This window comes from Calidris pugnax, unplaced genomic scaffold (assembly GCF_001431845.1).
Source record: "Calidris pugnax isolate Ruff unplaced genomic scaffold, ASM143184v1 scaffold44, whole genome shotgun sequence".
Taxonomy (NCBI): domain Eukaryota; kingdom Metazoa; phylum Chordata; class Aves; order Charadriiformes; family Scolopacidae; genus Calidris; species Calidris pugnax.
Window position 1 is genome coordinate 48,172,180 of NW_015094506.1, and position 13,316 is coordinate 48,185,495.

Genomic DNA, 13,316 nt, shown 5'->3' on the forward strand with positions numbered 1-13,316 from the left:
AAGTACTTGCTTTTAAGACAGCTTTGATATTAAGACCAACCTCTGGTGACACCTATCAAAATTATTAAAGTGAAATAAAAGGAAAAAAAAGATCCAAAAAGGGTCTTCATAGGCCCCTTCCCCCTTTCAGTTAGCAGCGTAGATGCAAACGGTTGGTATTGATTCTGTAGAGGATTTGAGCACCTTAAGAGCCAAGGCTGAGCTTTTTAATTCCTAATTCCTTGGGACTTTCATGTGCAGTCTATAGTTACACTGATAGGTCCAAAGCAGTACACAGCTGGCTGAATTCTAATCAGGTCTATTTCTTTGCTTCCAGGACAATAAACACCAACACCAGAGCTTCTACATTGCTTCAGGCAGAATAGATACATATGTATATGCACACATGAACACACACACACACACACAGAGACATATGTGAACACACTGTCACTGCAGAAATTATTGAATTGGTTTGGATTCAGCTAGTCCAGGGCATGGATGAAGAAGCTGAAGCACATATGATATTTTCTCACCATTCAGGTTTATACTACAGAAGTTTGCCAGCACAAATGTGGAAATTCAGGATGTGAAAAATTCATGCTCCTGGCTGTCACCATTAAGTTTCCTCTTAGGAATTAGTTAGGTAGATACCATTGTGAAGGCATCCGTGTGCATTTGTGTGGGTCTGGTGTGCGTTTGCTTGTGTGCCCACGTGTAATTTGTGTGCTTTAGTGCTCAGTTGCATCAAGCCTCTGGCTATGTATGGATGCTTTGGTTTAGAGAGAGGGCTGTGGAGCACCTCCCCAGGGGCAGCCAAGCCTCGTTTATGTGGGATGTGTAGAAGCCATTTAGCTCACTAGCATATTCCTTTTCCTGTGTTAATGTGCTTGATGGCAACTAAGAACATCAGTGTGGATAGCTGAAGGCTGGGATCTAAATACTTCAGGACTGCTATGAGTTTTCACCTCCTAAAAGTAGTCTTAGAGACATGTTCTGAGTATGTTCAACAGGAAAAATTAAGGCTATGTGGGGACTTCACCAATAGAAACAGACTTCAAAGAACTACAGGATCAGGCAATAATTGGGACTCAGCTGCATTGTGAGGATACACAGCAATGAAAAACAGAGGCTTTCAAGGGACTCCACAACTTACACTGCTTTAAACAGCACGTTTTATGAGCTTTTTTTTTAAAAAAAAAATAAATAAAAAAATTAAAAAGGAGAGAAAATGTGATGGCAGTTTTGTAACTGCTATGTGAAGTTACAGTACTGTTAAACACAAGGCTGAACAGCAGATGGCATATTTATGCCCAAGACACGAGACTATTGTTGACATGGTTTGTAATAAATAGCAATGTTGATATAAATGCATATTTGCTCAGTCTGTATATCATGCTGACATTAACCCTCAAGGAAAGAAAACCATCTGGAAAATTTTCAGTTAGTATAATCTGAACGGAATTAAATTCTAAAAACTTGAATATTACTCAAGGTAAAACTCTCAAGTGGAGAGAAGGATTATGTCCCTGTTTGTGTTTTACACTAACTTCATCTAATCAAATGTGTGGCTCTATTGCCATATTTCCTGCCTTATTTTTAATATATTGCTATGAATTGCACTGTTCTGTATATATTTTTTCTCCTGTTAGAATATAAACCAATTGATGACAACACTAGCTTAAATAAACACAACTTGAGATATGTCAAGCAAACTTGAGATATCTCAAGCAAATGCCAACATCTCTTAGGTTCTGAATTGGTATATTCTTTTGCTCTAGTGGAGAGTTTTTCCCTGAAGAATTCCCTAAGGAATGTATTATTATGTATTACATATGTATTATAAAAGCTACATTAATAGTAACTGCATCCATCAAGCTTTTTAAAATTTTAAATAAGCATATCATCCAATCCTTATATTCAGTTAGACCCCAGATGAGCAAAGTTGACAGTCTGCAGTGGAACTTCAATGGCCGGGTTTGAAGTAAAACCTATGCTTTTCTCCTCTGCCAGTCAGGACCAGTCTGGTACATGTCCTGAGTTCTTGACTAAGTCAGGGTCTAAAACAGCCCCATGACAGGGTCCAAGGGGTTCAGAGGAGGATTTAGGACATACCCATTAGCCATAGGTGGAGTTTTGACAGTGATTTCAATGCATGTATGATCAGATCCTCAGACATAGAAGCACAACTTGCACTACATCCTCTGTGACCATATGGAGAAGTCATTGCACCTTCTCAAGTGTTCCCAAACCAAAGGGAAACAGCTTCAGGAAAGCTAAGGCTATTAAGCTACTCTGTTGCAATTTTTCACACCATATATCCTATGTTACAAAAACTGAGACAACATGAAAAAAAATTATCTGTTCATTTTGGGGCTTACTTTGATATTAACTTTTTTATGGTTTGCCTTTTTCCTACCAGCTGTTTTCTTTTCTATTTATTGCATATGGTTTTTATTGGAACATAGCTGTCCAGAATTCGGTGCTTTTGAAGGCAGAGTAGATGCACAACTGAACTCTACTAAATGGCCTGCTCTGTTTACATGAGGCTTGTTAAATAACAAAGAACAGAAAACAAGTACTGAGCATTGATGTGGGTTTTCATCATTTATCATCTGCAGATTATAGTGTTCTTGCAACTACAAAAGATAAAGCAGTAACAGAATGTAATATGAAGGCAATATCTCTTTATAGATCCTTGTTGTGCAAATTGCTGAACGAGCAGTTAATTCTCATGGCTCCCGGGAGGTAGACAGGTCAACTGAACATCCTTAACACTTTGAATGTAAAACTATAACAAGATATGGTTTTGACATATGGACTATTTCTAGATTTTTATAACTTTGGAATCATTCCTGGATGGTTGAAGTTATTGGCAAGTCCCCCATTGATTTCAGGAGTTCCTGATAAAATCCACTGATTTTATGAATCAATTAGGAACTCTCCTTTTTGGACTACAAACAAAAAGAAAGTGATGTTTACTGTGGAAAATTCAGAATCAGACTTCAAACACTCTGCACATGAGTTTATTTGAAGAATGATTCACTGTTGATGTAGCTGGAGTTGTTAACAAATATGTTTAAATCACCAAAAAATCAGTTAAAGCAGAAATGCTAAAAACTTCAAAATTTCTTCTGGATAATGAAAAAGCAGTAGTGAACTTACTGTCCCTTATTTGAACTTACGGAACCAGAATGCCATGATGCTGTAGAAGTTTGACAGTACTCAACTGGACAGAGGCACTGATCTGGAGGGGATAATATGGATGTTGCTTGTTTCCTCTTTTGCCAGCTATTGCTGTTGGCTGGTTTTGACATTAAGTGCAGCAGCAGCACCGTGGTTTCTGCAGGTTATTGGTCTCCTTTGCATGATTTTAGGTACCACCAGTACTACGAAGTGACACAGTGAAGGGAGCCCTTTCCTGCTGTGTAAAGTATATTAAAAGAAATGTTTAAAATTCCAAGTTTCTCATAATGAAATTGTAAGGAACTATAAACCTCTTGGCAACTATTCATGTTTAGGTTAAACACACCCTTTCCATTGCAAATATACTCTCTCTATATATGCTTAGGCTATTCTCAGTGCAGAATTCCACCAGGAAGCTCTTGGGGACTCGCAGCATGGATTTGGCTATACCTTTTATTTTATGTGCAATTCTGCAATTGGACACATGAAGATCTTTAAAGTACAAATTCTCCTTGCTCTGCACACTAAAATCCCTCATTGAAATTAGAATTGGGAGCCTAGCAATGCAGTTCCAAACCTTCTTCTTTAAATAAGAAATATAATGCTAATTAAGCTGGTTTTTTTTATAAAATACTTTATTAAGAATAATAAGAGTAAACAAGGTTACAAAAATACCAACTTTATTAACTAATGAAGATGCCGTTAATTACAGAAGATTTGTAATACAAGTTATAACCACAGTGTTCCCTTTTCCTTAGGCATTCAGCTTGTTGTATTTAATGGGAGCATTATTTTTCCTAATTAAATATGAAAAAAATACTCTTATCATACACTGAATTCCACAGGCAGCTCCCTGAAGTTAGATCCCATGCAGGTAAACATCATACCTAAATGCCCAAGAGTATGTTTAAAAAGGAACACTGTAAAATTTTAGGGTGAAAAGCCATGTTAGTTCCTGCCAGCAGCCCCAACATTCATAAAACAATAATATACCAGTGCACGTGAGGGAGGAAGAAAATAACTGATAAGGAAACAAGGCTAAACAACCAATCCAATAGGTTTCATAGAGGTTCCGTGGGGGTCAACTAGTTTACAACAAGCCTTCCAGAAGGATGGTGATAAAACCTCACCTCCTGTTGCAGTTGCCCTGGTGCTGAGATTCTGTGTGCTTTTCAGTGTACAAGGATGCATGTAGTTCAGTGCACGGCAATAGGGAAAAGCACTGAGCAACTTTCAGGCCCTGCTCTTTTGACAATCACATTCACTGATTTCAAGGGACATTTTGCCTGAGTAGAATTTGACCCTCAGAGATATATTTGGACCCTCGTCTGAAAAGCTCTAACTCAAATGAGTAGCTCTGTCAAGTACATTGGCATTACCTGCAGCAAGGGTTTGCAGAATGCCTCAGAGAATTTTAATCTTAAACTAGAGAAGAAGATTTCAGCAGTAGCAGCAAAAATCTAGACCAGTACATTCCCAATGAGAGCTACAGGTTCTCTGAGGGTCGTGAGGTTTATGAGAGAAAAAGAGATAGGGAAAAAAGCTTTCTTAAGGAAAAATGGTTTCATTAATGAAAGGAAGAAGCATCAGCCAGTTCCAATGCCCAAAGAAAACAGTAATTAAGTCAAACTAACTTCAGTAGAGAAAAATCAGCTTTTAGGTTGTAATTCCAAAATTTTATATCCAGTTATATTTTTCAGAGACCAAGGATTAGTTACAGCAAGGAGAATGAAGAAGAAATTCAATGAATTTAAGTACTGTACCCTTTAATTCTAATACAAATAAAATCACATCTGCAAAGTAAAGTCCAGATTCTGCTGAAGTTAGTAAGATGTTTTCTAGAAATTTAGATGGGCACTAGATCAAGTTCCCTTGTTATTACAGGGAGAAAAATGTTAAAACAGAGAAAAAATATCTATAGAGTGTCCTTTCTTAAGAGAATCCTGTAGTTATAACAGTTGCCTGGTACGGTACCATTGGTACCAACAAGAAATATTCACAGGAATAAATGAAGTACAAATTCATTACCACATTTCATTATTCTTCTCTTCCCTTGCTCTTCAGAGTCTCATGTGCCCTCCATTCTGAGACAGGGAGAGCAAGAGCACCTGATAAGCAAGTACATACAAACATGTTAAGTTCTGGAGCATCAACTCTGCACAATTTATTTTACTGAGGCGCTGCCCAGAACAAACAGGTAAAAATCCTTACACGTTGTCTAACAAAAAACAGTATTTTTATCATATATATATATGTGTATATATATATATAAAAATCAGTCTTCTGCACAGCAGAAGCTTGTAACTAAAATATTTTAGGATTCGATTTTTTTTAGATAGACATAACAAAATGCCTGCAAATATAATACAGTGAGCACATAACAATTCTTAGAATACAAAGAGTGAATGGAATTATATATTCTATCCACATTCTACTTGTGACTGAATTCAAAACTCACTCGGAGTTTTTTAAAAGTCTCTCTTAAAAAGTTAATCCTTTCAATAAGATATGGTCAGTATATACTCAGTAAGAATACACTCTTCACATACATGGCAATAATTAACTGTAAATACAACAGGCTAAATCCTGCCCTCTTTAGGCTTGGTAAGTAAGAGAGCCCAAAAGGAGCGTAAAGCCTTCAGAGGCAGCCAGAATAGATCAGGACAGATTATCTGCGTAGCATCCACAACCTCAGATCCGCTGTACAGAGAAGTCGCATCTGGTCCAAAGAGACTATTTACATCAGGAGGAATTTCAGAAGCTCTGCTTGCTGAAAGACTTCTTCCTACATGCCAGTAGAATCTGCTGGATGCTTGACACAAATCTCAGCGAGCCAAGCCACTTAAGCATGGGCTGAAACTCATCCCAGTTCACCAGGAGATGTAAGCATATTTGAGTCCCACTGAAGTCAAAGTGCACTGCTGAAGAAAATAATTTGGTGAGCCAACACGTGGGCTGCCTCCTAAGACAGCTCCCTGGAACTGGTTACTCTCTGCCAGGGCAGAATTCAACCCTGCGTCTTCTGAATGAAATGCCTTTTTATATGTCGACACCAGGATGTCAGCTTAGCGGCTATGCAGTTAGATATGATACACATACCATACAATTGCTACTGGAAAAACATACAATTACATAGTCACAAGTGAAGTAACAGTGCAGTTACTTATGAAATTACATGTACAGTAGTAAAACTAACAATTGAATATATGTTCTATCAATTTTTGAGAAATTACAGGGTAATTGGTGCCACCTATAACAACATATTTGTATAATACTTCCAGCCATACAACTAAATGCCTAAAGGAGAACAAGCGGTTTTCATAGATGCTGATTATTTGTTCCCTTTCCCCATCAACATAAAGGGAAATGATGGTTCTACATACAGGCAGGAAACACTAGGTACTAAACTATTGGTGATGGTTTCCATATTTCATACAAGATCATATCACTCTCAGCAATAATTTTATTACCCTGAAAGGAATTATACAAAAGATATAATTTTGTCCAAATCTAGGTAAGGTTTTATTAAAGATCTTAAGTCTCGGAAAGACTATTAATGTATAACTTATTTTTCCCATTATTAAGTCTCTCAGTCAGGTGTGAGATTCAACTATTTTTTGCTTGCTGTAAATACAGAGTTACTTTAATGAAACAATAACTACAATTGCCTGAATTTTTAGCACTTGTCTGTTGAGAAAGATTTGGGCATATTTTATTGAAATTTTTCTTAATGGCCAAAGTCATCTGCCAGTAGCTAATCAGGGTTAATTTTTCAAAACGTATGAAATACTCTCTTTAACATTGTAAATTCACAGCTCTTTCTTGGACTAACTTTAAACAAATGATTGATAGTTTGCTAGCTAATCTACTTCTATATCTCTTCCCTCATCCAAAAGGGGTTTTGAGATATCTGTTAGGGGACTACATACACACTGAAGGAACCAAGTGCAGAACTAGAGTCTGTAAGCACTGTGTGGAAAGAAGTGATACAGACTTCTATGAGAACTCTGCTTATGAAAAGCTTGCCAAAGTCCATCAATAAGGAAAAGATTAATTTCTAAGGAGACTATTTTTTAATAAAGTATTGAAATCTTTGACCTCTTATAAGGGGAGAAGAGAAATGTGATCGTATATGCTGTCCTTGACAGATGTATCTATCTCTCAGTAGGTCTTTTGTCAAATATGAAGAGAAATATATGGCTCATAGAAAGAATAGGGTGTGTTAAATAAAACTATAATTTGTTCCTCCTTCTAAAACAATCTGAAGAGCAGCATAAAAGAGGTCATATGATCTATTTCTGCAAAACCATTTATCATCCAGTAATAATATCTTTGCAAAATTGTTTACCCATTCAAGTATCTTCAGGAGATATGTCACCATACTTGCATATACTGTAAGTCACTCCAACATTTATAAAACAACACTGATAGACAAAAACACCGAAAACACCCATAAATATTAAAAGAAGCTCAGCAAACTTGACTATCAAGTAGTTAAAAAACTGTTGATCTTTACATTACACATTAAATCCATGCTGTCCAAAGTCTTTCTTTGAATGGAAGTTGTTGAGTTTTTCAGGGTTTTCTGTAGGTCATCATAATCTTGTGTATCCACCGAGAGTAATATGAGACCCGAACAAAAATCCCAGGACGATTTCGAATGGCACATCCGCGGCCAGGAACAATGACACCAACTACTATCTTCAGCCTGTTTTGTTCACAAACCAAGGGACCACCATAATCCCGCTGGGAAAAAATAAACAGAGAATGTCACTTCTGAAATTGTTTGAAGACATAGCTCCCACCACCTACTATTGACATTTCTTTTGGGGATGATGTAGCTCAGTGAACAGGAAATGGAATTATTCATGCCATAGGACAAAAACGAGCTCCCAATATCTTTTTTTCACAATTAGAACTTCTACAAACCATTGTCAAGGCTGGCCTTTGACATTTAGTTTCTTCCTATGCAAATTAAACCCTATGATCCATCTTCACATGTGATTCTAGTGACTGTAGACTATCAGAACTTACTCTCCTCTTTCAGTGACCTGCAAGCACATTATTTGTTTATATAAACCAGTTGAGCAGGAAGTGAGTTGACTGATAAATATCTTTGTTATTATAACAGACTGCATCAACTACTGACCAAGGCAGGTTAATATCCTTCTGTCAGTCAACCATCTTGCATGGCCCTAGGATGAGAATGCGTACTAATTGACTGGGGAGGGGCAAGGGGGGAGGCGGAAAGGGGGGCAGCATCCCAAACAAAATAAAAAGTAAGATTTTGTAGGCATAATTTTGAGACATATCTTCTTAAAATTCTCTTTTTCATTATTCTGAGTGAATGAGACATCTATGTACCGGTACACACATTCACTGAAAATTTGGAGTGTGGCCGACTCTGATCAAGGTCTTATTTAGCACTAAAACATCCAGTTTAAATTAGATTGAAATGGTAATTTAGATTCATTCACATAGATTTGGGACTTGAACATAGACACTGCAGTTTTTATCAGGCAAAATGTATACTGAACCTAGTAAACTAGCTGCAAAACTAGACAGATATCTGATAGTGAGATATTGTTTAAAAAAATAAAAGCTGACAATTAGCATTGTATTCTCTCTGGATCACCAGAGACACAACAATGCTTGACCTTTATTAAGTTTGCTGGGGTTTTTTTTTCTGACTGACTGCAGATTAGTTCCCACATGAACACTGAACTATGTCAGTACCATCAGAGAAGCTCATAAAACACTTTCAGGAGTGGAGTTTCACCTGCCAATCTGATTTTGTTTCTCTGTCTGTTCTCTGCTGAGGAAAGTAGCTTCAAAGGGTAACTCAGGGAGTGGGAAACCATGCAGTGATTAAGACAGATTGCTAATATTAATTCAGTCCATTTCTTCTTGCACAGGAAAACAAAGTGCAGGATCCCCAGCAGATTTCCATGCAGATGTTTCGTTTATAAGGTCTGACGTGTCTAAGAGCTCATTTATGATTAAATATTTGATTTTGAAGAAAATACTTTGCAATAACAAAATGATCCTTTGGAATATTAATAATAAATGGAGGTTTCAGCCTGATGAAGGCCTTGTCTCCCCATGGTTTTGCTAGTACCCCTGGGCAGGGAAAATTTCACTGCTTGGTTAACATCAGTATTAGGAAATCATCTATTCTACTCCAGACATTAAATGCATAGTAATATTCATGACTATCCTCCTTCTAGACATCATCTCATCAGGCAGACTTTCCACACAAAAAAAATGGTATCTTCCTGTAATAAATGATTTAGAACATTTCTTCTCGGGTATCTTTTCTCCATCATCAAAAGTAATCCCAAGCAAAACGACTTTATCAAACTGTATTTTCATTGAAGTTGCTCTCCCGTCCCCATTGATACGTTGCTCAGACTTGATTAGGGAGACCAAACGCTCCAGCCTTCTGACTAATACTGAACTTCAATACAGTTTTGGATCTTTCTCTTCCCTTTATAACTTTATCAAAATTCTTGAGTAGTGACTTTTTTGAATTTTGCATTCAAGTCCTCATCTAGCTCAGTAGTAAAATTTTCTCCAGCCTTTGCTTTCTACTCAATCAAAATATATTGTTGGTGCTACCACACAGCCCACTTTAGCCCTTATTATATAAAACACCAATTTTTCTCAGTCTAGCCAAGTGTTTAGTCATATGATTACATTTAGCATTCATGTAAATCCTTTACTGGTATGGCGGTACAGTGAAATTGAAAAAAAGGAACCTCTTCCTGCACTCTGGCAGAAAATAGATCACTAGAAATACAAATCATTTTCCAGTGCAAAAGAGTAAAATATTTTTTTGTGTACAAGTTTAATGCAGATAAAACAATTACAAAGAACTCTAGCAAATTATTTCAGGGAAAGAAATAGCCAGGTTGATGGCTGCTAAGAATGTATTAAGAAATATAATATCTACCTCACAAGGCCCAGCACCGATGGTTTCAGCCACAGCACAGATTTCTGACTCATTCACAGTGATCTTCCCTTTGAGATACTGGTTGCATTTCTCATTTCCCAAAATAAACAAGTTTGCTACCCGCAGAAGGCCATCATAGTTAACTACTAGGATTGAAAAGAGAATGAAAACATTATTCTATTTCAGGGGGAAGAAAACAATTGAAGATACAGATTGGATAAACTTATTCATGTAACTTCAGTTATTGTACATTCTCTCCAGTGCTCACATATTTATCCATTCTCGCTGTTATCCCCGTATTTGCCTTTGGATTTCTTATATTTTCTACAAATGAGATTTGCAAGAAATTTGTTTGGTGCACATGTCTGTCCAGTCATGGCCTAGGGAAGGTTGTGTGGCTGAAAAATACTGTAGCAGAGCAGAGTTTTTCTGGTTCTGTGCTGGCTCAGCTACCCTGAATGATTTTGTGCCTGCAAGGGCAGAGCCACAGCTTTGTGCAATCTCCATTCATCAGTGTGAAGGTCAGGAAGCAGGAGCCCTGTGGAGTTTGCTCTTGTTCTACATGTCGAAAGACAAGTCTGTACAAGCTGCGAAGATAAATAAAAGGCCTGGACCTGCCCATTCTCTGCACAGCCATCAAAAGAAAACACCAAGCTTGCCCTTCACTGAATTGTTATGCTACTTTCTTGAGAAAAAAAAAATAAAAAGGATGCAACACTTTTTCCTTCCCTGACTAGGATGCTAGAGGATTATATTAAGTAGTGCATAAAATACAGTACAAAGTCCTTGGATGACAGATGTTATGTATTTACTGTATTACATAACTCCAAAACATTGCGAATTCTTTATCGGTTCTCTTAAGCTAAGCTTTCCTGTGATGCTGCACTGTCCTCCAGTCCAACTTCCCTGTATCCCTGGCAGCCATTCACCCCCTGAGGATGGCTAATGTGGCCACGCTGGCAACATCAAAGGCTGTCATCTGGGAGAGGGTTGGTACAGATTACTTGCCACCCACAAAGAAATGTGGAGTAATGGTTACAAGGAAAAGAGCCTCAGATTTACAGTCTAGTTTCTGCTCTGCTTCCAGGACAGGGTGAGTATGTTGCTGCTGCTTACTCAGGGTCTGTGGCAAAACGACATTTGAGCCCAGTAATTATTGGAGTAATTATTGTCAACTGGCAGCTATTAACTTTATCATCAACACATAATTAGCCAGATATAGTATTTACCAGACTAAATAAATGCCTGATCTCCCACATATTTGTATTTACTTCACGCAAACTGTGTTTAATAAACATTAGTAAGGTTGCAAAGTCAAGTACTCAAAAGTAAGGAAATGCCAGGCTTAGGGCTGCCTGTGCATTCTTAGTTCACTGGTTTTTGTGTGTAAATTATGTCTTTGATTACATGATTCTGTACTAGTTTTTCCAAAGGGCAGCCTGCTTTGGGATACAGAAGGAGATTGCTTAAGTAGATGAATCAGTATTTTTCACAAAAGGGTTAGTACTCTGCAAAACAATTCTGCCATATTTTTAAAACCTGTAGAGCAGTATTTTTTTCCAGTTCATTCTTTGAAATGTTTGACTCATTTTGCCTGTCACAGAAACAAAATAAAAAGAAACAAAAAAGGATGGACTAGTAGAAAATATTTCCTATTAAATGATCTTAGATAAAATGCTCAAAGATTTACAGTTGGACAACTGTGGCATCAGGCAATACCAGCAGCCTCACCTATAATGACAAGAGGAAGTAAGCTGTCAACGCATTCATTTAGTTTTTAAAAATAGTTTCTTACATCCAGTGTATCCCCATCCATAAACACTGCAACTGGTCTTCTCTGGAATGGTACATCCAGAAATGGGCAATCGGATTATTTCTACAAAATTTGTCAATATGGCAGGTCTGAAAAGAGAAAACAAATAACAGATAAAATCAATTATGCTTCACCTTTTATAAGGTATCTTAAAAATTACATAAAATCTATTATAGACCAAAGCAATTAAATACTACCAATACTTTTCCTTTCTTTTCAATCTTTGAAGAACATGATGGATTCTTCTACCTTTTTTTTTGTGCTACAGCTGTTAACTGTCAAAAGATTTCTTGAAATGCTGTCACCACTTTTATGTTGTTTAACTTGGAGTTTCATCTAAAAAGTAAGTAATGATGGCACTTCATCTAAATATATAATTTTGCTAATATGGAGAAAGTTTAAAAGCTCATATATAAACAAGGATCTCCGTTACAATTTGGTGTTTATTCTATAAATTAAAACCATAGGAAAAAAACCCAAACCAGTCAATGTGGGTTGTTTGGATTTTTTGTTTTTGTTTTATTTTTAAACAAACAAACAAAAACAACAACAACAGAAAAAACAGTGTAAGCATGATTTTTCAGAAGTAACGTCTGTTTTCTAAGGTAAATGAATCTGCATTTCTGCATATATCAAATGCAATTGCTTATAATTCTATGTTTACCCCATGGAGACACCATCTGCAACATCAAAACACTAGAGAACTGAATTTGGAAGCATTATTTAGGAAGAATCTCATTTATCAGTTGAAAATCCTGGAACTGGCAATGATAGCTACTTACCTGCTAAGTTTCAGTAAGACCAAATCTGATCCTGCGGGGCCATAGACCAACTGGGAGATATTCAGAACTTGTCTATGCTTCTCCTCTCCCTTTCCTTTGATATTATGGACTCCAAGCCAGGCTTTGTAGTCTTTCAAATCTTTGTACCTAAATGAGGCAAAGCAGGTTAGGGTTTTGCTGAGTGCGTAATAACATAACTCAAAAAACTCTACTTAATATGATTACGCTAGCAGATCTTAACTAATACTCTTCACTAGAAATGAGTTTATGCTGCCAACTGCTATTCCAAAATCAACATACTTGGATGTAAGTTTTTGGTCTGAAGCCACTATATAATTTTAACTGTGACTAAAATCTAATTTTTGTTTCCTAATACTATCCAAACATTTAGAAGCTTGGACGTTATGAACCTTTGAACTTTTTGAGATTTACCCAATTTTTCTATTTTATTCTGTCCAGTTAAGCAGAAGCATGAGATTATTTTTATAAAGAGGCAATTGTCTAACCATTACTCTAGGAAAACATATTTATACTGCTACGAAAAATAACCAGAGCTCTTTTAGATTAACAACAATAATAACAGTAAATACCAAGGTCCCACGGG

The 13,316-nt window shown here is 36.8% G+C and overlaps 1 protein-coding gene across 3 annotated transcripts in view; it reads right to left on the minus strand.

Annotated features, from left to right (window-relative positions):
- Positions 1 to 3,828: 3,828 nt before the first annotated feature.
- The window catches only part of HGF (hepatocyte growth factor (hepapoietin A; scatter factor)), a 62,044-nt gene continuing 52,556 nt past the window's right edge, over positions 3,829 to 13,316 (minus strand). For 2 of the 3 annotated variants that reach the window (XM_014963184.1, XM_014963182.1), the window contains exons 15-18: positions 12,713 to 12,859; positions 11,913 to 12,019; positions 10,118 to 10,263; positions 3,829 to 7,911 (exon numbers count right to left, since the gene is read on the minus strand). In XM_014963184.1, the coding sequence (XP_014818670.1) occupies positions 7,741 to 7,911; positions 10,118 to 10,263; positions 11,913 to 12,019; positions 12,713 to 12,859 (571 nt within the window). In that variant the 3' untranslated portion in view covers positions 3,829 to 7,740. The remainder of the gene's footprint in view (positions 7,912 to 10,117; positions 10,264 to 11,912; positions 12,020 to 12,712; positions 12,860 to 13,316) is intronic. The other variant, XM_014963183.1, reaches the window with a different exon arrangement.